Raw genomic sequence first — 26,492 nt, forward strand, 5'->3', positions numbered from 1 at the left:
CAGACAATTGTTACTTTACCTTGTTAACCAGTGACTCTGTATTGGATGTTGTGTGAGCTGGGTATTAAATTACATGATGACTTATTGGGAATAAGATTAAGGGTTTGGCCACGTCTGAGCCTTGAGAACAGTCTGGTTCTGTCAGAATGGCCTGTGTGCCCCTGATGCCTCAGAGGTTCTGCAGGTGACCCTGTCACCAGCCTGGCTGAAGGGATCTGGGTTAGAAGTGCCAGACGTCCTGAGGTCCAAATATCTGGGGTGCTCCCTGGGGTTTCCCCAAAATACATTGCATAGAGAGTGCTCTTAAAAGATATTCCTTTGACAAAATGTTTCTTTGGCCAAAAATAAATTAGAAAACACTGTATTCTGTGTTCTCCCTCCTAGGAAAAAGTAGTTGGCATGTTATGGCTGAATGAGGTCTTCTGTTTTTTTCGATAATCTTGTTTGAGAGTGAGTTGCTTAAACTTAACGTTTGTGTTTTATCTTGCTAACTAGTGCTGTAGTCCTTTAGTTTTGCCTGTATCTACCAGTAGAGTACATGTGTCCAGGTCATATTCAAAGAGCTTTCTTTTGCTCGGGCACGCGTGGGGACCTTCAGGCACCACGCAGGCAGCACTCTTCATTTTCCTTAGTGTTTCATCAGCAGTCTCTCTGGGATGTGGAGTCTCTCCTGCCCTTTCCATGTTTTTCTCACTCTCTCTCCTCTGCTCTTCCTTCCCTCTGTCTTGATTCCCTTGTTTGCTTAGCTTTTCCTCCAGGGTTCTGGATCTGTCAAACGTGCAGGGAGAGGTTTGAGCTTTTGAGATTTTAAACATCCTTTGGTGTTGTTTCAATTCTTCATACTCTTTTCTTTATAATTAATTTATTTATTAGATAATGAATTATGTTTAAAAAGAGAGAGAGATTGCATTGTTACCTATCTGTTGCCTTACTCCCTAATTATTGGCAACAACCGAGGCTGTACCAGACCAAAGCCAGGAGACACACACTGAATTTTGATCTATATGGATGGCGGGTACTAAATTACTTAAATCATCACCTGCCAACTCAGGGTGCACATGAACGCAAAGTAGGCCAGAAGGTACAACTGGGACTCAAACCTAGACACTCTTATGTGGGATGTTGACTTCTTAATTATCCTATTCCTTCTAATTCTTTAGAGAAGCACTTCTTCATAGTAAAATCTCGTACTTAAATAGTACATCTTTTGCCATATGATATAAGTGCTATCAAATTCTGTGGTGAGACTGGAGATCAGTGGTGAGGAAGAAAAGACCAAAGAAAAAAGGTCATAGCTTCGCTGACCACAATCACGAGATTAAAGAAAACAATAATTGTCATTTCTACTTGCAGATGCTCAGCATGGGGCAGATGAGGTGGCCAAGTGCTGAATGGACCTTTGGTTGCTGATTGCTCATTAGCTTTGTGCAGAGAAAGAAAGGATGGGATCATGTTAGCTACGGCAAGCTGACTGTTAGGTTAAAGGCATGTTTTTCTATTTTATGTAAACAGTCATCATAGTACATTTGACAGAGAGACTTACTCTTAAACACAAGTTTGATTGGGACATGTTGGAACCTCTTGCTTATAATTTATATTGCTTGCAATTGAAACAGTGGTTCTGAAACCCGAACCTTGATGCAGCTCATCTGGTTTCACTTGTTTCCACAAGAAAGGATAAGATCATCCTGCAGGATATTTATCTTTTTGGGTTATGGCCAGGAAAACTTCATGGGAGTCACTGTCTCATTTATTTATTTAAAGTTGTGGATTGCCATTGAGCCAGCAACTTGAATTTAACTCCTATTTTGGACAAAAATTGCAACTAATTAGAAGTTTACTTTCTGTGGAATAGTTTGCAGAATCATCTTTTTGTAATGGTTTTTTAATGTTGGCTTCATTAAAATACAAATTCACCCACAGATAACCAGGACCCAGTCAATCATCTGGAACATTTAACCAATACAAAAATGTTCCTCTTTCTGCTTTAAAGGGGTAGGAGCCAGGTTAAGCCAAGTCACAAATTCGTTGTTACTAACCAGCATTGAGAATCTCCCCTGTGAGCAAAACTGCTCCTGAGTGATCGTCCTAGCTTTGTCAACAGCACAGTTCAGGATTATGGCTTTTGTCTTTCCATTTACCTATAGGGTTCAACCTTGAATTGTAATTCAGCACAAAATTCCTAAACTGTAACACACAGATGAATTGCCTGAGCATCTTGTTACAATGCAGACTTTCTGATGGCATAGGACTTGGGATTCTGCATTTCTAAGAAGTTCCTTGGTGAGGTTGATGTTGCAGTTATAAAGACCCACTGTGAGTGGCAAGGATGAGAGGTGGAAATACACACAGGGCCTTCATCAGATGTTTATCAGTCATAGTTATGTATACTTAAGGATTAATATGTTTATCAGGATGACTAATTCATTCCTGGAAACTATACAGTAAAAATGTTTGAGGGCTTATTTTGTTTTTGTTGTTGTTCAGTTAACCTGGTCGTTTTCTTGATTGGTTACAAATATTCTTTTATTATTCTGGCTAATCTAATATTTAATATTATCAAGTATGACTAACATATGTGCAAGAGTGGAATGGAAAGAACCAACATTTAATAAATAAAGCATGTTTGAGTCTTTTAAACAGAAGACAGGTGTGGAATATCTCAGCAAGTGTGGAACCTAGAGTATCTAACTCTACATTATCTCAGGAAAATGTAATCTGTGCAGATAGCCAACATATGGTCATTGTCCTAAAGACAGAGTCAGTCTGTGGTGTTTTCCACTAGATTTCTTGCTTAAACTCAAGATTTACTAGGTAATAGGTGAAAGGTTTTGAATAAAATACCTTTTGAAAGTAGAACAAAGGTAATTCTTCACATTCTTAGTTTTTTTATTCTAAAAATCTGATTTATTGTCTCTAGGGTTTTGGACTCTGATATAGCTCTTATTTATTCTTTTTCAAGAACCGCTTCTGTTCTACATATTTTACATTTCCATATAAATTTTAGAACTACCCTATCAGTTTCTTCAAGGGAGACTTGCTAAATTTTGCTTGTGATTGCCTTGAAATCTCAAAGGTGGAAAAATCAGCATATGAACAACAGTGATGAAATTGTTATGTACGAACTCCTATGATAAAAGTCTTGCAATCATAAAAAGGGAAAAGCAAATTCTGCCCTTTCTGATATATTGAATGGAAGACCCCAAACAGCTACTAACCACTTTTCAATGATCAGCCTTTGACAGCTGTAGAGCTGGTGCCTCTCGGTTGGCAAAACCCCATTGTTTGGGGATTAGCATACTCAGACTTGCTTACTATACAAATTGTTTCGGGTAGAGTGGATTGTATTGCCTTTTTAGACCATGTCTACAATTGGACATGCTGGAGACACTATTTTAGAAGTGTTTTTGGATGGATTTCATTCATTGTTTCTCAAAGATGAGAGATAAAATGTAATGCTGGAGTTTTACCTGGAAATTTTGACACCCATAGTCTGTTCTGCGATACTCTGTAGGAAGAGTTACAGGAATCCATGGAGGGATGGTGAAGCTAGCAAAAGTGCAGAAGACTAGGGACATTTTAATCTCCAGGTCTGAAGAAGAAAAGAGGAAGCTGGTCTTTAAACTTCAGAAAGAAGGTTATGAAGTGTTGGGGGAGACCACTTGAGAGGGCTAGGAATGAGGATCCTGATACTGGTGGTTTTGGCTGAGGCAGAGCCAGGGGAACCATGCCCAGCTTTCCCTCTGTCTCCACCTATCCTCTGTCTCCTGCTGATACTAGAGGACCACCATGGCTATACAATCTGTAGGGATCAGCCTGTTGTAATACTTACCAAGGCAGACAATGCATCTGGGCGAGCAAACAGGGAGAACACACAGAGAGGGTCTGCCTGGATGGGTGTTACGGTTGTTAGTACATTTCATTGAAATCTCAATTTAATTTAAAGAACTCATGGAGGGTTTGTGTTCAACTTTATAAAACGTCCACATTAACATGAGAATTCCAATTCAGGAAGCCCAAATTCAATTTGAAGAGTAGGTCTCCTATAAAATGGGACTTAATGGGTCCTCTTCTTTAGTTATTTGCCTCATGTGGATCAGACGTAGAACAGCTGAAGAAAGCTGAAAATCAAGGCATAAATCCCAAGTACAGCAATCTGTAAAAAAAAAAAAATGCTAGTGCTTCTTGGCATCTCTCTCTCTCTCTCTCTCTCTCTCTCTCTCTCTATCTCTAGAGAGACAGATAGACAACTAATACAGGTCCTGGTTCCTTCTAAGTCTGGTTCTTCCATATGGATGGCAGGGCCCAAGTACTAGAGCTATCACCAATACTTTCCAGGATGTGTAAGAAGCTGGAATCCAAAGCAGGGTTAGAACTGGAACCCATGCACTCTGATATGGAATGTGGGTATCTTATACAGTGGCTTAACTGATATTTAAGTTCTTGGCACCTTCTGAACTTTTAAATGGCTTTTACTCTGGAAAATATAGCCTAAGCAGAGAAAAATGAGCTGTTCTTGATGCAAAGCTAAATTCAATCCTCTGTTCCCAGGCCCCATTTTTCCTGATTTAGGAGCTCTGATGGCAGAATTTGATCTTCTGGTTTGAAGGTGGATCATGCAAAAGGATCCCATTCCCTGGTGTTGTAAACAACTTCCCAGATGCTTTGAATAATAGGAAGGAATCTCCAGTAATGATGGTTTCCAGACAGCCGTTCTGGGCATTCTTCGATGTGTACATTATGTTGTTGGCGTAGGTATGGATCTTGAAATTAAAGAGTTCTTGCTTGTGAGAAATTTATTGAGATGCAGAAAAAGAATTCCAGCATCTCATGCTGCAAATAAAAAATGAGTTCATAGTCATTGTCCCATTGGCCCTGATAAAGCTGTCTGTATCAAGGACATTGCAGATGTAACCATGGCAATGCATTTACCTTTTATTGAATCAATGGACATGATTACATAAAATCTAAGCCCCCTTGTCTGCTCTTTCATGTTATAATTTAAGATGAAAATTCTGAGTCAAGGAGCAAAAAAGTAGCTCTCACTAAACACTTTCAGGTTAAGGTAGGTGCTTTCGCTTGTGGTGTTGTATAGTTTCCCAGAATTGCTACTTTTCTCATTTCTTACCTTTTATGTAAGCATGATATAGATATGGATGATAATACTATTTTTTAAAGAATAATGGATATACTAATGTCACAGAAGGTGGGATTCTTGACAAAGATCATAAAGGTCCTTTATTCCAGCAAGATAGGAACAGTAACAAGGGTGGAGGGGGAGAAATCTGGAAGGGACATGTCTCTTGCCATGGTCGCAGGATGGGGACTGCCAGGACAGGGGAAGGGACAAGATGGAGGGGGATGGGCAAGAGCCAGGTAAGAAGGGAAGGGAAGGGAGAGGGGGAAGGAGAAGGGAGGGCTATGTGGGCTGTGTGCTGCTTCTCCCCCTCGCCCCCCAACCCCCTGCACTTGTGGCATATGTTATCTGAGCCACAGATAGGTGGGTAGACTCCAGGGAGAGGGGCCAGAGATTGGGGAGTGGGATTATCAGGTAAGGTGCCAGGTTACATCTGATTGGTGGATAACTGGAATAGTTTGAATTTTGGAAGCTGTGGGGAAGGGGAAGCAGGAAATGGTGCCTGTTCCAGGATGGGATGTTCGAATCACTCCTCACACCTTACCCATCCTCTTCTTTCCCTCCTTTCTTTTTTTTTTTTCTTGAGTTTTTGCAATTAAATCATTTGCATTTACTGTATAGTCACAGGCTTGATCCATCACTAACGTTTTTATTTTACCTTTTTTTGTCCTTTAGCAATTTTTGAGAATTTATACTATGAGATGATATAGAGTGCTTGGTATTTTTCAAACATGTTGATTGTGGATTTTTCTTTTTACGGTTTCCTGAGTTGTTTCCCCCAGGATAAAAAACTGTTCTGGGAAAAACAACAAAACAAAAACAAATGATCCATCAGAAAAGTGGTTAGAAACTGAACCCAAGCTCTACATAAACATAGAGGAAATGTCTGAACAAATTAGAAAAGGACAAGCATTCTTTCTCTGATGATGCTCCTGGCTACTGTGAGGTAAAAAGCAGATTATTATTCCAAATTCTGTAGACTGCTCCACTTTGACTACTACCAAAGCCTTTACCGTGCCCTCACATGATACCTTAATGCCTGTCTTTTTCAGTTTTATCTGAATTCATCCTTCTCAGTCTTTCAAATCTTGTGAAATAGGAGACAAAGTGAGCCCAAGCTTCCCGCTGGTCTTCCCTCTAATTTCTAGCTAGTTAGAAAGGACTCTATCCTGGGAAAGTGAACTTGACTGAGCAAGCGAGGTAATTGGAAGCCTTTGTTTTGTGATGCAAAATTAAGGGGCAGTAAGGAGCTGTTGAAGGAGGATAGTGGCCTGAGGAACCCTTTTGTACTGAGAGGTCAGAGGTCCTGGGCCTGGGCACTGAAGTGCAGCTGAAGCTAGGACAGGTCCCTCCCACATTAGTCACAAGGACCTTCTTACAACAGTCCATCACCTGCTTCTTGCCATGGTGCAAGAGGTTAGTAGGAAGGTGGACTCTGCAGCAGAGCTGGTACTCAAACCCAGGGACATTGTTAAAAACTGCAGCCAATGTCTCAGTCGTGGGTAAATGCCACCACTCTGAGACTTTCTGAAGTACTGTATACAACCCATTTGGAGATGTGCTTGATGTGTTTTATATTTCTGTAGATGAAAACTAGTAGTTGGGAAAATCATAGTTATTAAAGTATTTTCGCAAGAAGAAAATTATAGAATATATTCTCTCTTTGTGGAGTACCCACTTTTCATCTGTCCCTTTCCTCATTAGCACACACATCCCTCTGTTATCTTAGACAAGAGATATCTCCAAGTACAAATCTGTGGCTTTTTTTTTTTTTTAGTCCATCTCAAAAAAAAAAAAAAAGCTTTCTGCTCTACATCAGTTTTGATTCATCTTCTCTTGATAGCCTACATCATAAAACCATCTGAAAAGACTGTACGGGGCAGCTGGGAGTGGAGCTGTTCTATTGAGGAATTGCTGGATAGAACCCTCCTTGGCTTCTGTGTCTGCAGCAACTTCCCCTTGGGGAGATTGCATCATTTGGCAGATGTGTGTTTTCATGCAAACATTTGGACCATGATGGACAGAGGATGCTTCTGCTGCTCACCAAGGAGCAAAAATATTAACTTGAATGAGCTAATGAATTTGGAAGTCCTTGTAGCCTCACACTGTTACTTCAAGAGATCCCTCTTAAAAGGAAGTTGCTAGAGAAAGTTTGGGTACCTCTCCAAGCCTCAGGGAACTCAGGAATTCTCAGCCTTCAGCTTAATTTTGCTCTGCCCATGGTACTTTAAGTTGGATACTGAAAGTATGCTTGTTCGTGGGAAAGTAGTTCTGAGACAAGGTGACCTACTCTATCCAGCAGGAGTGTACCTGTCTGACTCTTGAAGAGGAAGGCCCCAGGTGCCACGATTCAACATCATCCATCTTTTCTGGATTGGTGTCAGGTGATGTCTTCCCAGCAACATGACTTTTTTTTTTCTCTTTCTTTTCTTTCTTTGTTTTCTTCCCATCTCTTCAGTTTTCTTCTCTATTATATTCTATTATCGGAAGGCAAAATATCCTCAATTTTGAAAAATTGAGAAGGAGAGAGAGAGTGAAATTCTGGGACATGCTATCATTTCAAGTTGTAATTGGCTGGTGCTGTTTTCACTGCATTGCAGGGGTCTTTCTGACCTCATTTACCCTTCATTATCTTTCTTCCATTGTTTTCTAACTCCTACTTACTTTTATTCTACTTAAAACAAATCTATCATTGTTGAGACATATAAGCTCTTTATCATATGCCATTTTATAGGCTGCTCAAAAGGGCTTGGGAACTGCGAACTTTCTCTTACCTATTCTTGCTTACCTTCCCCAAAATGTCTTCCAGAATAAGCAGGAAGACTCATGTCAGCAAGATAGAATTTGATGACGTGATGGATAATGTACTGTTGAAACTGGCCAGCACAAGGAGTGGATGCCATAATGGTACAGAAATAAATCACTCATAAGAGAAGCTAGAGGACAATGGAAGGACCCTGGAGGGCACATGACATCAAAAGATGATATTGTAGCAGCTTATCTCTTTCTTCTCAAATTTGGGGAAATAAAAGACATTTTTTAAGGCCTGCAATACATCCAGAAAGAGTTCCAAGGGCTTATAACCTGAACTTTGGGAAATAATTCAGTAGATGCTTCAGAGCAAGTAGCAACACTACACATTGACCCTCTTCTCATGACCTTCTTCCATTTTGGGGTTTGGGGACTTTATTGTGTCAGGGTGAGTGCTGGATAAATTCTTTCTGAATGATCAGGAAAGCAGATGGGGATGTGGGCAGGTGAATGATTGAATGATGTGGATATGAGTGAGAATAGATGATTGCACTTTTGTTCTGTCCAGAAGAGATCGTGTCCATCCTGTGTAGTTTGCTGCTGGATTTAGTGGGTAAAATAGACACCTTTCTGAGTACCTTTTTTTGGTAAATATTAATAGTTTAAGGAAAGGAGTGTTTCCTTGCTTTCAGAAGACTAAATTGTGTGATTCTCTCCTTGACTTTCAGAGGATGGTTCAAGGACGCATTAGTCATATAGATGTAAGTGTAATTATAAGTCTGTCTGGCCTGAGCCCTTGTTTACTGGAGGAGGCAGGTATGTAAATAACTCAATGCAGCATAGCCTGAAACTTGCTGCAAGTCATATAGTCTGTGACTGGCAAGAGTATGGTTCAATTCCAGGTTCAACTCCAGATCCACAGACCCAGAGGCCTGCAGAACAGCACTGACTGCGCAGAAGGGAACAACTGTGTAAGGGAAGGCACAGCTTCCTTTGCGAACATCATTAAATTAAACTGTTTTGTTTTCTTCACTAACCAGGTCCTCCAGAAGCTGGGCAAAGCTGATGAGACAAAAGATGAACAATTTGAAGAATATGTCCAGAACTTCAAACGACAAGAAGTAAGTCCATTTATCTAGTGTGTGGAGTGCAAAATGATTTCACATTATTTGTGTTTTGATTTATGCTTTGGTTTGAATGGGATTCATGTGTGTCTCCCAGGATTTCATTTATTGAAATGTACTATTGGTTGTGAGATATTACAAGTGTATAAAATGTCTAGCTGGTGTGCTTATAGGAAGGGCTCTGGAGGTGATTAGGATTAGATGAAATCTTTAAGTTGGAGCTGCATGATTGTTTGCTTGTGGCTTTACAAGAAGAAGAAAAATGAGAAGAGATATATGCCACGGGCCACCTCAGATCCTGCCAGCAAGAACACCATCGCTGGTTACTGTCCCTGTCCCTTGCATCTCCAGCATGGTGAGCCAACATAAATCATTTTTTTATAATCCACTCAGTCTGTAGTATTTTCTTATTGGTGAAAGAAAGTGGACTAATATAGCACATAACTAAAGCATATTTGAATTGAAGAAACATCAAAAGGAATTGATGTTACCTTGAGGGGAATGCTGCTAATTTTGTAGACTCTTGTGAAGGACAAAACAAGAGGCAATAGGCACTATGCGAGGAGAAAATGGGTTTTAGGAACGGCAGTCTCAGTAGACAAAAACTACCCTAAACTAGGAGAAGGATGGGTTTTTAAACCTTCATTCATTTGGGAAAAAAGAGAGCATCCATCCACTGCTTCCTAAATGCCTAGATTGGCTTGCCAAGCTGAAGCCAAAGCAAGAACTCAATCCAGGTCTGCAATGGGATAAGCAGGGACCTAGCTGCTTGAGTCACTGGTGCTGGCTTCCAGAGTACACATTAATAGGAAACTGAAATTGGGGTGGAGCCAAGTCTATAACACAGGCACTCCAATATGAGACATGTGTTTCAAGTGACTTCTTAACTTCCAGGCCAAATGCCTGCCCAAAGGAGAATGTTTTAAATTATTTATATTCTACTGAATATTAGAGTTAAGTGAAAAAAAAATGGTTCTAGCAAAATGTCTTGAGTTGTTGGATGCTTTAAGCTCCTGCTTCCTAAACAGCATTTGTATCTCACTCAGGGAGATCAAAATTAATTCTTGATGGAGGATCAAGTCTCACTCTAAATATAAGCCTATGGGCTTAAGTATATAAGCCTACATGCATTAGATAAATAAATATTTATCTATGCCATTAAAATTTCATGAGGAATATGATTAAAAATGGCTAAAAAGACTTCTCAGGGGAGGTAATAATGGGAAAAAGGCTGAGAAATGTAATTTTTGATGTTTGTTATGTGATGAGCAGTTGAGGGAATTAAAGACACAGGGATAGGGCCTGGCACTGTGGCCTACCAGCTAAAGTCCTCACCTTGTACACCCTGGGATCCCATATTGGCGCTTGTTCTAATCCCTCCAAGCCTACTTCCCATCCAGCTCCATGACGGGGCCTGGGAAAGCAGTCGAGGATGGCCCAAAGTCTTGGGACCCTGCTCCCACATGGGAGACCCAGAAGAAGCTCTGGTCTCCTACCTTCAGAAGGGCTCAGCTCTAGCCATTGCAGCTGCTTGGGGAGTGAATCAGCAGTCAGAAGATCTTTATGTCTCTGATCCTCTCTGTATATCTGACTTTCCAGTAAAAATAAAATAAGTCTTTTTTTTTTTAAAGATACAAGAATAATGAAACAAGCTATTACTATCTGCTTTGATATCTAAGGCTTGAATAATTATCTGGAATATCACTTCATAAGAAAGTGTGCATGTGAATTGGAGAGAAAAAGATGGGGACTACATCTTCTGAGATTATAAGCCTTAAATCTAAGATTATGCTGCATATGGGGTTGGAAGAAACATGGGTCAATGGATTCTAAAATGAAGGATTTGCACATGGGGCAGTGTAAAGATATATAATGATTTTGTTGATGTCATTGAAGCTGCCAGTGTTCATACCAAATTGTGGCCTTAAGGATGACAACCAATAATGGAAAACTGTAGTTACTACCTTGCCCCTTTGGCTCTTGTATGTAGATCCATGATTGTGACATTTTTCCCCCCTAGGTGCATTGGGATACAGTTAATTCTTCATTTGGAGTCATGTTGTTTTCTTTTCTCACCAAGAGGGCTTATAAAAGCTAGCAGGTGCAAAATCATATAGAAAACCCTCCACCAAATCACAATTTTAGTGTCTTCTGTTTCATGCCAATGCTAAGGTTTGACAAGTGCAGATAGGTACTCAACTTACTCTAAATGGTAGTGATCTTGTTCTCTCTGAAAAAGAGAAATAGGAGTTGGACAGCAGAACAGCAACAAATAAATTGATAATGTCTTAGTTGCTGAATATAGTAGGGACTTTTGGCTGGAAAAGAGAAATCCCAGAGGAATGGTGGATCTAGGCATGTGTGGTACCTTGTCAACCAGTCTCCTTCAGAACAGTATGCATATCCAATGCTCTCATGTGAGAGGTTCTCCCGTACCACCCCCCACAATTGGCTAGCACCTGTGCAGATCATCCTGAGTTGCAGGAACTTTCATGGGAAAACTTGTCAGTAAATGCCTTGTTATCTTGCAGAGCAATCTCAAGTGTCAGCTTTAAGAGATTGTAGTTAGATAGAAAATTGAATCATACTTAAATTTTTTTTCCTGTTTGAGGATTTGCACTCTGCCCTTTGAAACCTAGTCTTCCTGTCTGGTGAGTTCCTGATGGAGTTAATCCATTCTTTGCTCTTAGATTCCTTTTCTATCATTTCTATGAGCCTCCATTAGTCTAATTTCCGTTCCATCAGGTTCAGGAATACATTTGTGCCTAGAAAACACTGTGCTTTTCACTTTCATTGAATCAATTTTGGACTTTCTTGGCTAAAGAAGGTAAGATTTGTGTTTTTTCCTCAGGAAATAAAAATACAGTGAGTTAAATAATCTATTTACTTTGTTCAATAATCTGTGCATGGATGGAGGATCTTCACATACTCAGCAAAGGGGGGGAAGGGGTAGCTGAAAAGGGAACAGAATGAACTTCACAGAGATCTCAGAATTTCCTGTGATGATGATTCATGCCAAACCAGGCATGGATTATAGAAACTCATCTGAGAAAAGATACATCTAAGTTTAATAACTTTCTTTTCCTCTCAAGTGGCCAACAAGTAGCAAAATTAACTCCTCAACATCATTTATTGTCAGTTCACAGATTCTTTACTGAGCAGTAAAAAAGGTTCCCTATCAAAGAAAGGACTTTTGCTTCTTTCCCAATCCTACTGATCGTCCCTTGCACCAAAATTCCATGTCATTAACAAAGGGATAAACTCCAACAAGAACGAACCACTTCGTGGCCTGGTTAGACCCAACTCACCAAATATTGAGTCACATCTTAGTACCAATGTGAGCACCTCAGTAGGGGGACAATCCAAGAACTGGGCTTCTTCTTCTCACCTCTCTGAAGCCCCTGTCTCCTGTTTGGCAGTGTTTTGCTGCTTTTCTCCATGCCTCTGATGGAGCAACGGCCTAATTTTGGTGCAGTGCAGTCAAGTATCCTTCATCTGAAAAGCTTAGGGCCGGAAATGTTTCAGATTTTGCAGTTTTATGGATTTTGGGAAATGCATGAAAAGTTTCACCAAATTTGAGACTTCTTGAGTATATCATGTCAACACTTTAAAAATTCAGTTATGCAGATTAGGGATTGGCAATGACCTTGGCAATGACAGTAACTTCTGGAGCCATGTTGGGGAGGAAATGTACAGCTCTGTATGCTTGCACCAGAAATAAGGAAAGGTCTTAATTCAGTCTTCTCATGTCTTATTTCAAGAAACCAGAAAAAGAAAATCAGAATATACCCAAAGCATGCAGAAAGAAGGGAATCATAAGGGGTGGAAGTTAATATCACTCCAAATAAGAAAGTGTTGGGAAAAGAAACAAAATGGCTGAGGCTTTTTAAATAAATCAATGAAAGTGATAAGCCTCTAGCAGTGTGGCCAAAAATGACAAGGAGAACACGATCACCAATGTCAGAAGTAAAACAAAGCATATCACTATAGCTATTGGAAGGACAATGGAGAGTAAGTACTGTGATCAATTTTATACTTAAAAATGTGGCCAGTGCAATGGACTGGTTACTGCATGACCACAAACAACCATAGGTTAATGAAAATGAAATACACAATCTGGATTATCATGCCATTAAAGAAAGTGAATTTGTGACTTAAAATCTGAAAAAGGAGGCAGATGTTACAGCACAATGAGCTTAAACTGCAGTATAGTAATGTGTGGGCCTGGGGATTCACATCCAGGATTGGTGGTCTGACTGTGGAATTCATGTGTCAGAGCTGGGCTTTCTCAGTGGAAAAGACAGAGCGTAGAAGGCTGGCTCAGAAGATATGACAGTCCATTGGGGTCTGTAGAAGATATCTGGTACCATAGCAGAGGAAGGAGAGCAGAACAAATTGGACAACTACCCCAGCCAAAAGATCACTGCAAATGTCTAGGTGAGTGGAAACTCTGAGTCTATTTCAACCAATGGACATTGGAAGGGGTTCCTGACCCTTGGACTAGTGATTTCTATAGCATTTCAAAACTAGTGAAACCACTTGGGCAGAACCCTCGGAGCATATGCTGTATCGGGGCCCCTGGATTGACATTGGATGGCCGGTCTTCATCACTGTATACTGAAGCAGTTCGGAGGCTGGGTATGGCTTCTCCCCTTGTTCTTAGATACAGAAAGAAAAATACAAAATTTGGAAATGATGATCACACCCACTTTTCCCTTAACCCTTGGTTCTTCCCACCCTGAACAACTATGTAAACATCATGAAAAATAAAAATTTTTTAAAGGCTTAAAAATGACCAAAAGAAAGAAATGGGGTATCTTGAACATTAACCAATATCCACACCGTATGCTGACATTGCAGATAGATTGCATGCTGCAACACTGCAGTGGCTCCTGCATTTACCTTTAAAAATTAAATGTGGTTCTTGGATTTGAGAACTGTAAGATATCTGAGGTTTTTGGCTCCATGATGTGCAATAAACACAGAGCTCCTAGGTAGCTCACTTGTAGCCAGTGTCACCTTATCAGAAATCTTTTCTAAGAAGTATAGAAGTAAATCTCAGTGTCGTCAGGCTGGCCAGTTCAAATACCCAGGCAATATAAAATAAGTAACTGAATTCACAGCTCACTTTTGAACACTGGAATTGAAGCTCACGTATGCCAGGGAAGCTCTGGGATAGATTTCTGTTGGCAGAACATATTCTTTCTGTTACCAGTTTTAAATACTTTTATCTCAAGTGTGCATTCTTCTAGGTCATGTATTTGAGAAAAGAAATTATTTCCTCGGGGTATGGGGTAGTTGAAAAAGAAAATACTTCAGTTATGACAGCACACATAAAACAGTGCAGTTTATCATCACAGTGGTCACATATTCAAAAGAGTGTCATTTTGTGATGCCACTCAGTGTCAGGTTATCACTTGGTGTGAGTTTATTAAGTGTGCAAGTAAGTGGCTAATTGTCTTCGTATTCTGTTTAGTGCCCATTGACAAACATGTTTTAGTAAAACACAACATGTCTAAGCTGTATCAGTCTTATCATTCTTATAGGTGTAGTCCTCCCCCAGTGAAGGAGCTGGTAATAAGCAGCTATAGTTGTCCAAAGAATGTTTTGGCCTTGCTCTTAAACCTTTTCTGCATTTCTGCATAGTCTCTGTCTCTGTTTTTCTTGGTTCTAACACCTCCGCTAAACATCTTTGCTCACCAAACAAATGTGTCTGCAAACTCTGTGAATGTGAGGGTTGCTGTCCATTGTGCCAAACGGAAGAAGGTAAACAGAAATGTGCTTCATTTGATGGAGAATTTGTTGATCAAATTGTTTTTATTCTATCAGCATGACTTTCTCTTCAATCCTAGCCATTTTAAACTGAAAACTTCTTTGCTGAAATAAAACTAAAATTTAGCCCAAACTATTAACGTCACTGTTTATACCTTTTCCAGTGAAGTCTGTTCCCAATTTGAGAAACTACTCTTAGAAGAACCTCTCAGTATTATTTCTTTGAAGGTTTACTTTGCCTATCCAATTATTTGTTGCCTACCTTTAATTATACTTTACCTTGCCCATTAACTGACCATGCCAGCTGGAGAAATTTCTCGTCTTGTTCCAGGCATTCACTTAGAGAAAACTTATCTTTTTTTCCACTTTTCCTAATGAAGTAAGCTCATTATGTAGTTTGCATGGTTCTCTCTAAATGATCCCCAGATTGATTGTAATATTCTGTAATGGGAAGCAGAGAGCTCAGGGTATTTCATCTGAGTCTGGGGAGATTGTCTGAAATGGTTGTGAACATCTGTATAAATGAGCCAATGTTGATCTTTCAGATCTGGATCAGTTTTATTGGTTTCCAAGCAATGATTCTCTTTCATATATTACCTTGTAAACGCTCTGATTAAACTTGCTATTGAAGTAGAAATCTGAATGAAAATTCATCTTAATGGACCAGCTGAAACTTTTTGCCAAACATGTTCTCTCTTTCTTTTTTAAAGAAAAAGAAGTCTCTTTCTTTTTTAAAAAAGTCTGTTTTTCTTACCTATTGTTGAGTTGTGGTGAAACGTCTGCATAAACTGTTCCGATGTATTTTGGGATCCTCTATTATCATCACACTTAAAATTACAATCAAAATTATGGAAAAAAATTCTTCTGTGTTTTGATATTTAGAAGGACACATAAAAAACAACAATTATTAATTCCTAAGTTACTTGTTTAAGGAAATTTTTATATATTCTCTGTGATGATTTTATTTTTTCTTATCACATGTGGTAGAACTTAGCTCAGTCTGTATGAAATACTCTTTGCAGTTTTTTAAAAGGATCTGGTAGAATAGAAGGGTGACATCCAACATTTGCTGAGTGTGATGTGTGCCAGGTAATCTCTCAGCCATTTACCTGGGTCATTTCCCTTGGGTTTTGTCATACCTGTAGGAAGTGTACCTGTTAACATTGTTATTCTATGAATGAGGAATCAGAGGCCTACAATGCTTAGTAACTTCAAGTGCATAGATAGAAGTGATACCATTCAGATTTCAGAGTTACACAATGAGATCCTATAGCACGCAGACTTAACCACTATGGAATAAACTGTTTACCAGCTTTTGAGAAAGACAAATAAGCATTTGCTGTCTTTGTTTATAGACAGGAACTGTATCTTATGCCTTTAGATAAAGTATTCTTAATATTCAACAGTTGATTCTCACGTTGTCTCCCTTCCATGTTTTCACAACTTCAGGCACAGCGGTGGCACCTAAGCAGTTGTCAAAGCACATGTATGTTTGAGGCAGATGTAGAGCGTCAAAAACTCAGACAACCTGGATTTAAACACATGGTTGCCATTCAGCAGAAGTCTGACTTTGGGTGTGATGTCAGCCTCTATGCCTGTTTCCTCATTTGTGACAAAGTTCTGATGTTTGGGGGTTATTGTGAAGATTATGGGTTAATAGAGCTGTGGTGGTTTGGAAGGGTCCTGGGCCAAAGTGACCTCTCAGTAAATGTTAGACTTTGCTATATTAAAAGTTTCCACTGGGGACCTTTCTCCACCATGTATTGCATTGTGTTCCACTAGAAATTCATATATTGAAGTCCTTGTCATCAGCACACCCCAGAATGTGAAAATGTTTGCAGACAGGGCCTTTATTGAGGTGAGTGAATTCATGTGCTTTTCCCGGACCCAATATTACTAGTGTTTATATGAGAAGAGGGAGAGAGAATAGGGACGAACACATACAAACAGAATACCGCTGGAGAACACATTGGAAAGTGTTCACTCTACGTGCCAAGGAGTGAGATCTCAGGGGAAAGCAAAGCTGCCAGCACTTTGAGGTTGAACTTCAAGCCTCTCTTAACTCTGAGAAAATGTCCATTCTTGAAGCCACCCGTGAGAGCAAGATGTTATGGCAACCTCTGTAGTGTTATAAACATCACAAATGGTAGTTTCAGAATAATTTTGGGTGTTTCATTAAAACTAGACTAAGGACAGACAGCAAGCCCTTCCCTCCCATTTAGGTATCTCTGTACCTTGATAGAACAGTTGCTTTTTGAATGCTTTTGCATCTTGTCCAGTTTGGTTGTGAAAAAATATTGTTCACAGAGTTACCACTTACATCCCAGAAAGAGACACTGAACAATTAATCATAACAAGAGTTGTTGGGTAAAGGCTCCTCCGCTAGAATTTCCACTGATAGATGTGTCAGTGTCTACTCCTTCCATAAAGTATATTCAACACTTTGTTCCCCATATTAAAGCAAAGATTGAAAAATATTTGAATAGTGCTCACCAATGTACCTTTAAAGCAAAGTCATGCACAGACACAGAAAATAAATGTGAATTTTCAAGGGTCACAAATTCAGTTGCCCAGAGACAATAAAAGTATATTTCCAGTTGTATCCAAACTTCATGCTGTGTTGAGTTTGCTAGTTGTAACTAGACAGTTCTGTCTATATGCATGTATGATGGGCTGACTTTTTTATATACTCTAGAGATCAATATAAATGGTACTCAGTTGACTTAAATGAATGGGGACTTGTACAAGTGATTATTAGCTAGAATTTTAATTTTGTTTTATTGAAAGGATATTTGGTGTAGTCTTTACATCATAGATAATCTTGGAGTAAATGGCAGGAAGAGTGGGTATTGGGCTATGAATCGTGATTAAAATGATGGAATTGGAAATGTTCTCCTTGGAGTCCCTCTCCCTTCCATGCATACTCCTCCCCATGAGCCCAGGAAAGTGATGTCAAGCGTCCATTCCTATTTCCTCTCAGTCTTGCGTCTGTTGCACTAATAGAAGCCAAGAAGAACTCCAACAAGCCAGAGAAATTGTTCTGCAAAATAAGTACTGGATACTTACAGACAACTCCTGTTACTATAAAGAGCTCAAAGCAAGGAAATGGAATGTTTTTCCTCTTGAGATCTTCCCTATTCCAATTAAACAGCTCCTGAACTTGTCATAGAAGAGCTTCATTTCTCAGCAAACCAAGGGTGCCTGATGTATCCAGTGGCCTAATGTCTTTGATCGAGAGTGGATACAGATATTATACCTCATTAGTCACCCGTTAATCAAGATAATCATTATGGTTTCATTAAATCTCATCTCCCTGATAATCTAATTTTCTTCTAAGCTTCAAACATAGTAAGCAGATTTATTAACATTGCTGTCAAGATTGATTCAACTTATCTGAACTCTGGGAAATGGAGGAAATTTTAATTTCCATATGTTATGTTGCATATTTTAAGGAATGAATATCATTAAAGGCAAAAAGTAACAATTTATCTATGGGAATTTCTGTAGACTGATGATAACTAGTAGAAAGAGGAGATCCAAATTTCTGAGATCACAGCATGGTGAAGTTCTTTCTACTGAGATCTGTGTTTCCTACATCTGTTAATATTTCTTGATTTTCACTGCAGCCCCTTTCTAAATATTAGCTCAATTTTTGAGTTAGAGACAACTCATTGAAAAATACTCTACACAGTGTTTTTCTCTTGTATTTTTCTCTTTTTTATAATAAAAGATGACTCTATACAGTACAGTTAACACATTTTTTATATATCAATCCCACAAATTGTTGCTTGTTTAACAGACATTTTGCCTTACATGTTTGTCAGGCCTGGATAGTGTTACTAGTAAAATCCCTTGGATTTGGTTTTACAATTCACAAAGACATGCAGGGGTTGTTTTAAGTTTAAATTATTTGTTTATTAATTTGTTTTAATTTTACAAACAGAATGAGAGAGAGAGAGAAAAAGAGAGAGATAGAACCAGATTGATTTTGATTGATTTTCCCTCACTGGTTGACTCCTCAAATGTCCCCCAAATCCAAGCCAGGCCAAAGACAGTAGCCAAGAAATTCATCCAGGTAATTCATGTGGATAGTAAGAACCCAAGCAATTGAATCATCATCTGCTGTATGAGTAGGAAATCGTGTTGAACATGGAGTAACCAAAACACACATTAAGCACTTTGAAATGTAATATAGGTACTCTATGTAATGACTCATTACAGGAACTACAGGGCCTGGCTACATACATGCAACTTCAAATAGTTCACAAAAGAATGGAGTTAAGTTTATTTTGCTGTAGAAAATTTAAATTTATAAATAATTTTCTTCATCATATGAACTTTTCATGAACATATGGAATAGGCTATGTATACAAGGATGTCAGCATTCATTTTTCACAAAAATAGACTTATTCATTCATTCATTCTTTCCAGAAACAGATGGTGCAGTGTGGTGGGGTCAGAAAAGTTCATCGCATCTGCCATCTTACTCCCTAGTTGCAATGACCAGAAGGTAGACAGACCAAAGTCAGTCTCTCCCATGTACAGCAAGGACCCAGCTACTTGAGCTGCCATCTGCTGCTTCTAGCACTGATGAGAAACTAGACTTGAGATCTAAGACTAGAAGTCAAGCGAGGTACTCTTAACAGATGTCTTAACAGTGTCTCAGCCACTAGGTCATAAGCCCACCACTAAACCCATTTCAATTCAATTTTTCCATTAACTTGTTTGAGCACTTACCCTGGTATCATGCGTATTAAGTAACATGGAAGAATGATGTACCTAAATTGTGCAGTGATAGCTGTTGTTGTTTATTAGACATCATTTACATTGTCTGTAAATTTCTGCAAATACCTTCTTCTGTAAGTTTGTTCAAATTCTACTAAAAAATGCTTTACAGTTTCTTTGATAAAAATGTAATTAAAATTATTTTTAAATTTTTTGTTAGAATTTCAGAGAGAAAGTGAGGTAGAGACAGAAAACGCTTTCATCTGCGGGTTCACTCCCCAAATGGCTGCTACAACCAGGACTGGGCCATTCCAAAGCTGGGTCTCCTATGTGGGTGTTTCTACATCTCCTAAATAAAGTTTAAAAAATACATGTTCTAATGCTTCAGAATTCAATGTGTCTAAACAATAAATAAGTAGGTTAATTATTTTTCAAATGTTATTTATCATGCAGCCTTGCTAAGTTAATTGTTTAAATGTTGGGCTCTAATAGGTGTCTGGAGCTATCCATGGTCCTGAAGACGTTCACACACAAGTCAGAGTTGTCCAGAAACTCAATCCCTCCACATCCTTGCTGCAAAATGTGCATATAATTAAGAAAGTGTTACTGAGGACCAACCTGATGTTTAACATCTAGAAATACAAATAGATATAAAAAGTGATTTTTTTTTTGTATTGCTCTGAAGATCTCAGAAACATTCCTTACTAGTGTGTCAGCTACAGTCTCTCTCTAGCTATTTAATTAGATTTTTAACTCCATTCTAACACATTGAGGGATATATGTTTAGACGTACTCACAGGAGTAAGAGAACAAAGCTGTAGCTTCAAGCAACTACAGAGCAGGCGAATTAAAGGACTTTTTGACTAGAGGCAGTGATTCTCAGACTTTTACAAAGCTTTTGTTTGTTTGTTTTAACCTGTGTGTACTCCCTGGATGCTTTTTTAATTTTCATCTTAAGATTCCTGGTTTGTTTTTCCAGAACTGTTTGAAAGCAGGGACCTGGAAAGACTGCCACCTTCTCACACACTCCACAAGACCTCAAGGGAACTGGTGGATGGGAATCGCTTTAATGAGGAAAGAAAAGAAGACTCTCCTGGGATGTGTGGGAAGAAAGTGAGGCCTGAGGGACTGGCTAGACTTGAAAAACATCATCCCCTGACACTGATAAATGATTGAGCTGAAAAACATAAAGAACCAGAGCCATGTGATTTTGCTCGTATATGGCAGGGCAAAGTTTCATATAGGTGGTGGGTCCTTGTGTCTTGTCTGAAGAAGAGTATACTTTGTAGTTCAGGAGAGTTCATTATAGTGCGCTACTTTGCCTCTTGTTGGCATGAGCCCTGAAGAGAGCATGGTCAGGAGATGGAATAATGAGTTTTGTTTTTTCTGGTAGAAAAAGACATAATAGAAGGAGAGATACAGTCATGTACTCCCAAGGGTAAAGATGTTCACATTTTTATGTGCATATGAACATGATACAATACATATTTTACAGCTGAATAACTGAAATGCTAATTTTCAGAGCAATTTTTAGTGAGCTTGGAATTCACTGAAATCAGACCAATACTTTAAGAATTTGCAAATTTTGTCCCCAGCTCAATAGCTCAATTGATAAATCCCCTGCCTCCAGGCACTGGGATTCCGTATGGGTGCCAGTTTGTGTCCCAGCTGCTCCACTTCCCTTCCAACTTCCTGCTTGTGGCATGGGAAAACAGTGGAGGATGGCTCAAAGCCTTGAGACCCTGCACCTGTTTGACAAATCCTAAAGAAGCTCCTGGTTCCTGGCTTTGAACTGGCTCAGCTATGGCTCTTTTGGCTACTCAGAGAGTGACCATTGGACTGAAGATCTTTCCCTCTGTCTCTCCTTCTCTCTGCAGATCTGCCTTTCCAATAAAAATAAATAAATCTTTAAAAGAATTTGCAAATTTTAATCAAAAAGAGCCGGGAATTGAATGCAGGGACTTGTAAAGATGAAGAGGAAGCAGTAAAAGGTTCAGAGGAATCATTAGAAATGGATGGAGAACTCAAACATTGGAATTCTCTCCTGCCATGAATAAAAAGGCAGGTTAGTGCCAGTGTCAGCCGTGGGAGTCAGCAGTGATAGTCTGAGTAATTGGTTTCCTGCTACCTAGTAAGAAGACTTATATCAACTTTGGCTCCCAGCATTTGTTGTGATGCAGCCCCTGTTCTTATGGAGACATGAGGGTTGAATTAGTAGATGGAAGGTCTCTCTGTTTCTTTCTCCTGATTATCAGGGGAAAAAAAGAAAATAATGAGTGGCATGTCAATGATATCAAATGACGGTCTACAGAAGACAATGGTATGAATGGCAAAGAGAATGATGTGAAGCAAAACTACAGCATATTGTGAAGAATTGCAGGATCTAAATGGGGCCATGATGCCATTTTCTTTTTCAGATTAATAAAAAAAAAAAAGACAACTCTAAGCCTTCGTGACATTGAATGACTTTTCCTACCTTATACAACAATGGCAGAGGTCCTGGAATGTCATAGATAAGTTTCCAAAAAAGATAGACACAGGCAAGGGTACTTTAAAAAAGTTGTACAACGTGGAGTTAAAAGGCGCATTTATTTCAATGCAGAGAGTTTTGAAGTACATACGTATTCTTAAAACACATTTCCAAGGGCTTTTTGAAGACCTTTAAATAAAAAAGAAATTGTTAATTTAAAACATCTATGATTCATGCAGAATAATAAGCTGAAGGACATTTTGCTGTGCAGAAAGTTGCATGGAAAGGACTTCTGTGTGGCATATTGTAGGTGAATAATTTTTCTTGAGAGTCTTTAACCTTTATGATTCAGGCAGAATTTTAGCCAAAATTCAATGTGGTTGTTACTGAATGATTTATAAGACCTTAGTATCATGGGAAAAATTAGAGATTTGAATAATTGGGAAGGAAGAAAGTCATTTAAATTAGCCTCGAGTTTACTGCTTAAATTGAACTAATCTATTTAAGCCATTATTATGCTGTCCAAACTTTTTTCCACTCTCAAATAAAGATCTCTTTTGGGAATCTTGTTTCACTTTTGGAAAACCTTTAGTGTATACATTGGAGACCTGAATTATTTCCTTCTCTTTCTTGTTTAAAGGACGACACAGTAACTTAATTCTGGGATTAATTTAATATACTTTATTGGTCGAATAGTCGGGAATAGAATGGTCTTCTCTGCCACTGTTTGGCTGCTCCCCAATTCTCTGAAGATTCTGGTGACTCATAACCACCATTTTCATAGAGGGGTTGGTACAACTTGCCAAGGGAGCAACATTATTGTGGTGAGAAGTGAGCCCTTCTTCACTCCGTGCCTCTCAGACATATCCACAGGGGAGCAAGAGAAAGTGGAGCTGAGTCCTGAAGCTCACAGTAGGGAACAGGGGGGCTTTTGTGCAATTCTGTGTTCCATCTGTATCCAGTTTTTCATTCTACATTATAGCAGGTGTCTCAGTGGTTGGAAAATAATGGTTGGTCTTCCATTTGTTCACCTCCAGTTCAATAGATTGATGTTCCAGAAAGATGTTTCAGGCTTATTTCGTGGTTCTTTCTTCTTTACACAAACCATTATGTACCCCACATTCTACACTTAGCCAGTCTGAAAACTGTAATATGAGAGGAGTCAGATGCTCCTAATTGCACCATTTCAGGCTTTAGGCTTTACATTGCTTGGGGTCTTGATGTGTCCTGAAAAATCACATCTGATCTCAGATATGATTCTCTACAAATTATCTGCTTTCTGATGGTAAAAATAATCCTGTGCCTTGCCTTCCTATCAGTGCCATTCCATTTCTTCCCATCAGTTAGACTTCCATTTGCTACCCCAGTCCTTCATTATTCCAGTTGCTTTGCTTTCTGAAATGTTTCTGTAATGTTTTTATAGCTTTTTTTGGCCCACTAACTTCATGGGCTTTTTTTTTCCTCTGTTAGGTTCCAGTTCTGTGTGCATTGCAGCATTTCTACTATCAGTGCTGACTTATTTTAAGGCAGCTCAGGTCAGGTTATTGCTGTGAAAGAAATAACTAATTGCCTGTCAGCCACAGAAGTATATTCCCTACTCATGAAGATATGAACGGCAGCTGTGCTCACGTTCTCATCGCTGGAGAGATAGTTGGGGAAAGAACCCCTAACTGGAACATTATGGGACTCATGACAGTAAGAAAAGCAATAGCAGGACCATAGCGTGGCCTTTATGGCTTTGTCTCAGAAGTAGCACAAGACATTTCTATACATGTTGCATGGGTATCTGCAGTGAGTCTGATGTTGCTGAGGTAAAGTCCCTGTGGTCTGTAGCAGCATCTCCTAAAGCTGCACTTTTAAACATTTTGTATATAATCACCTGTCCTTATGGAAAGGAAGCCATTCCATGCCTCAGGACATGCCTCAAACTGCAGATAATTCTAAACCAACTATGTATTGTTTTCCTTTATAAATCAGAAGTCTTCAGGGAGATAATATTGATTTTATTTTAAAAATTATATAATTTTCAGAACTTTGTACTAAATTCTCTAAATTCCATCTTTCATGAAAGTTTTGAAAAATCTTCAGACATATCTATGGTAACATTATGAATTCACCTTAGTGAGCCCAGGATGGTAACCTAAGAGCTAAAGTCCTCTTGCACACACTGGAATCCCATAGGGGTGCTGGTTCATGTCCTGGCGATCCTGTATCCCATCCAGCTCCCTGCTTGTGGCCTGGGAAAACAGTAAAGGATGGCCCAATGCTTTGGGACCCTGCAGCCCTGTGGGAGACCCAGAAAGAAACTCTTGGCTCCAGTTTGACTCAGCTCCAGCCATTGTAGCCACTTGGGGAGCGAAACATCAGATAGAAGGTCTTCCTCTCTGTATCTCCTACTCTCTGTATATCTGACTTTCCAATAAAAATACATAAATCTTTTTTAAAAAATCACCTTAGCATAGATCTTAGCAACCTCAACATAAGTTTTTTTTTCCTTATTGATAACTTGTACATTTTTATTAAAAGGAAATACTGTCTGGCTTATCTTAGCATAACTCAATTACTGGCATCATTATTCTTGATTATTAAACAAAATAATGGTATCTTGAAAGAGACACTGCAGTATTGGGACTCTCATAACTAATGTGGCTTCCAAATGACTGATAAGCAGTCAGTGCGTAAATGGAGTAGGTAAATTCAATGAAGGATAGTTCACCTTCCAGATGCTATAGAAAAGAATGGGAAGAGATTTAGCATCTTTCTTGGAATGGCATATGATCTAAAACTTAGAAATTGTTTATTTCTTGAATTTTCATGCATATTTTCAGACTGTGGTTGACTGCAGATAGCTGAAACTACAGAAAGCAAAACCACAGATCAGGAGACAGGAGTTTTAAACTCAGAATCTGACACAGGGCCTCTTACATATTAGATATTCAGTGGAAAGACTTCTTTCTGTCCAAAAGTCTGTCTTGATTTGATTCTTCCTTGGTCTTCCCAGCGTCTTCCTCACACTCTGCCTTCACTCAGGTGCTTTTTCTCAGCATTTTTTCTTTGTTTTCCTCTAGAAGAACTTTTGTACTACATTATTCTACATTCTGCACTCTTCTACATTCTAGAGAAGTATTTTCTTTTCTAGAAGTACTTTCTTTTCTAGAAGTACATTCTTACTACATAAGAATGTTTTAGAGGCCAACCACGATTTTTGCCATAGTGCATAGCACCATGCCTTACTGCCACTAAACTTGTATCTGATAGTACCTGAGTTTACGGAGCTAGAAAAATATCTTGAGCTTAATTAAAATGTACAAAAAATCCCCACAAAAATCCTTCCCTGAACTCTACATAGATTTCATAGAAATAATGTCACTATATCTGCCCTCAACAAGTGCTATATGAAATGCATTTGGAGTCAAGTATATACATGAGACAAAACACTTTGTACTGTCATTATGGCACAATGGATCCCATATCAGAGTGCCAGCTCAAGTCTGGTTATACTTCTTCCAATCCACCTTCCTGCTAACGTGCCTAGGAAGGAAGCAGAAATGTGGCCCAAGTACTTGTACCCTTGCCTCCCATGCGGAAGACCAGAATGGAGTTCTTAAGTGCTGACTTTGGCCTGTTCCGAGTCTGGCTGTGGCATCTATTTCAAGAGTGAACTACTAGATAGAAAAATTTCTGTCTTTCTCTGTCTCTCTTCTCTTCTTTTTCTCTCCCTCTCACTGCCTTTCAAATAAATAAAAGGTTTTGAACAACCAAGCATTTGTTTTCAGAGTTTCTTGGCATTAATCACTATTGGTTTTTAAATATCATAGGTGTTTTATGCTTCTTTCATAGCCCAAACACTTGAGTAACATTGCTGTAGAGCTAAATGTAATCTGCCTTTCAATAACAGTATTTTTGATGATACATTTTACTTCTTTACTATATGTAGTTTGTGTGAAAAAAAAACCTAATGGGTGTCTTTTTAATGGAATATGAATTTTATAATTACTCCCTTACTATGGACTCAATTAAGATGAAGTTATTATCTGTGAAATGTTATTAAATGAATATGTAATTAGAGTGCAAGTTTTTCAGAATTAATTTTCAGGTCACTGTGTGTGCGAGAGAGAGAGAAATAGAGAGAAAGAGAGAGATCTTTGACTCACTGGTTCACACTCCCAAATCCCCACAACAGCCAGATTTGGTCCAGAGCAGATAGGAGTCAGGAATTGCAGGAAAGTCTCACATGCGGATAGCAAAAACCCTAACACCAAATCCATCATCTGCTTCCCCCCAGGGGATGTGCATTGACAAGAAGTTGCATCACAAGAACAGGCGAAGTTCACTCTGAGACAGTGCTTCCTAAGTGGAATGTGTGCATCTTTTTCCATCATTGTCTATACCTACAATTCCATGAATGTACTTAAATAGCAGAATATTAAACTTGGAACTGTTACTAAAGAACTAAAGCACTGTAATAATATAGGGAGAAATGCTGTGGGAGGGGCGGGAATGGAGAGAGGGG

General features: G+C 39.0%; 1 protein-coding gene across 4 annotated transcripts in view; it reads left to right on the plus strand.

Moving 5' to 3' along the window:
* Positions 1 to 26,492, plus strand: part of AMPH (amphiphysin) — a 141,022-nt gene that overhangs the window by 46,368 nt on the left and 68,162 nt on the right. For all 4 annotated transcript variants that reach the window (XM_040964789.1, XM_040964790.1, XM_040964792.1 and 1 more), the window contains exon 2: positions 8,929 to 9,009. In XM_040964789.1, the coding sequence (XP_040820723.1) occupies positions 8,929 to 9,009 (81 nt within the window). The remainder of the gene's footprint in view (positions 1 to 8,928; positions 9,010 to 26,492) is intronic.

This window comes from Ochotona curzoniae, unplaced genomic scaffold (assembly GCF_017591425.1).
Source record: "Ochotona curzoniae isolate NIBS_2020 unplaced genomic scaffold, NIBS_Ocur_1.0 scaffold_3835, whole genome shotgun sequence".
Lineage (NCBI taxonomy): Eukaryota > Metazoa > Chordata > Mammalia > Lagomorpha > Ochotonidae > Ochotona > Ochotona curzoniae.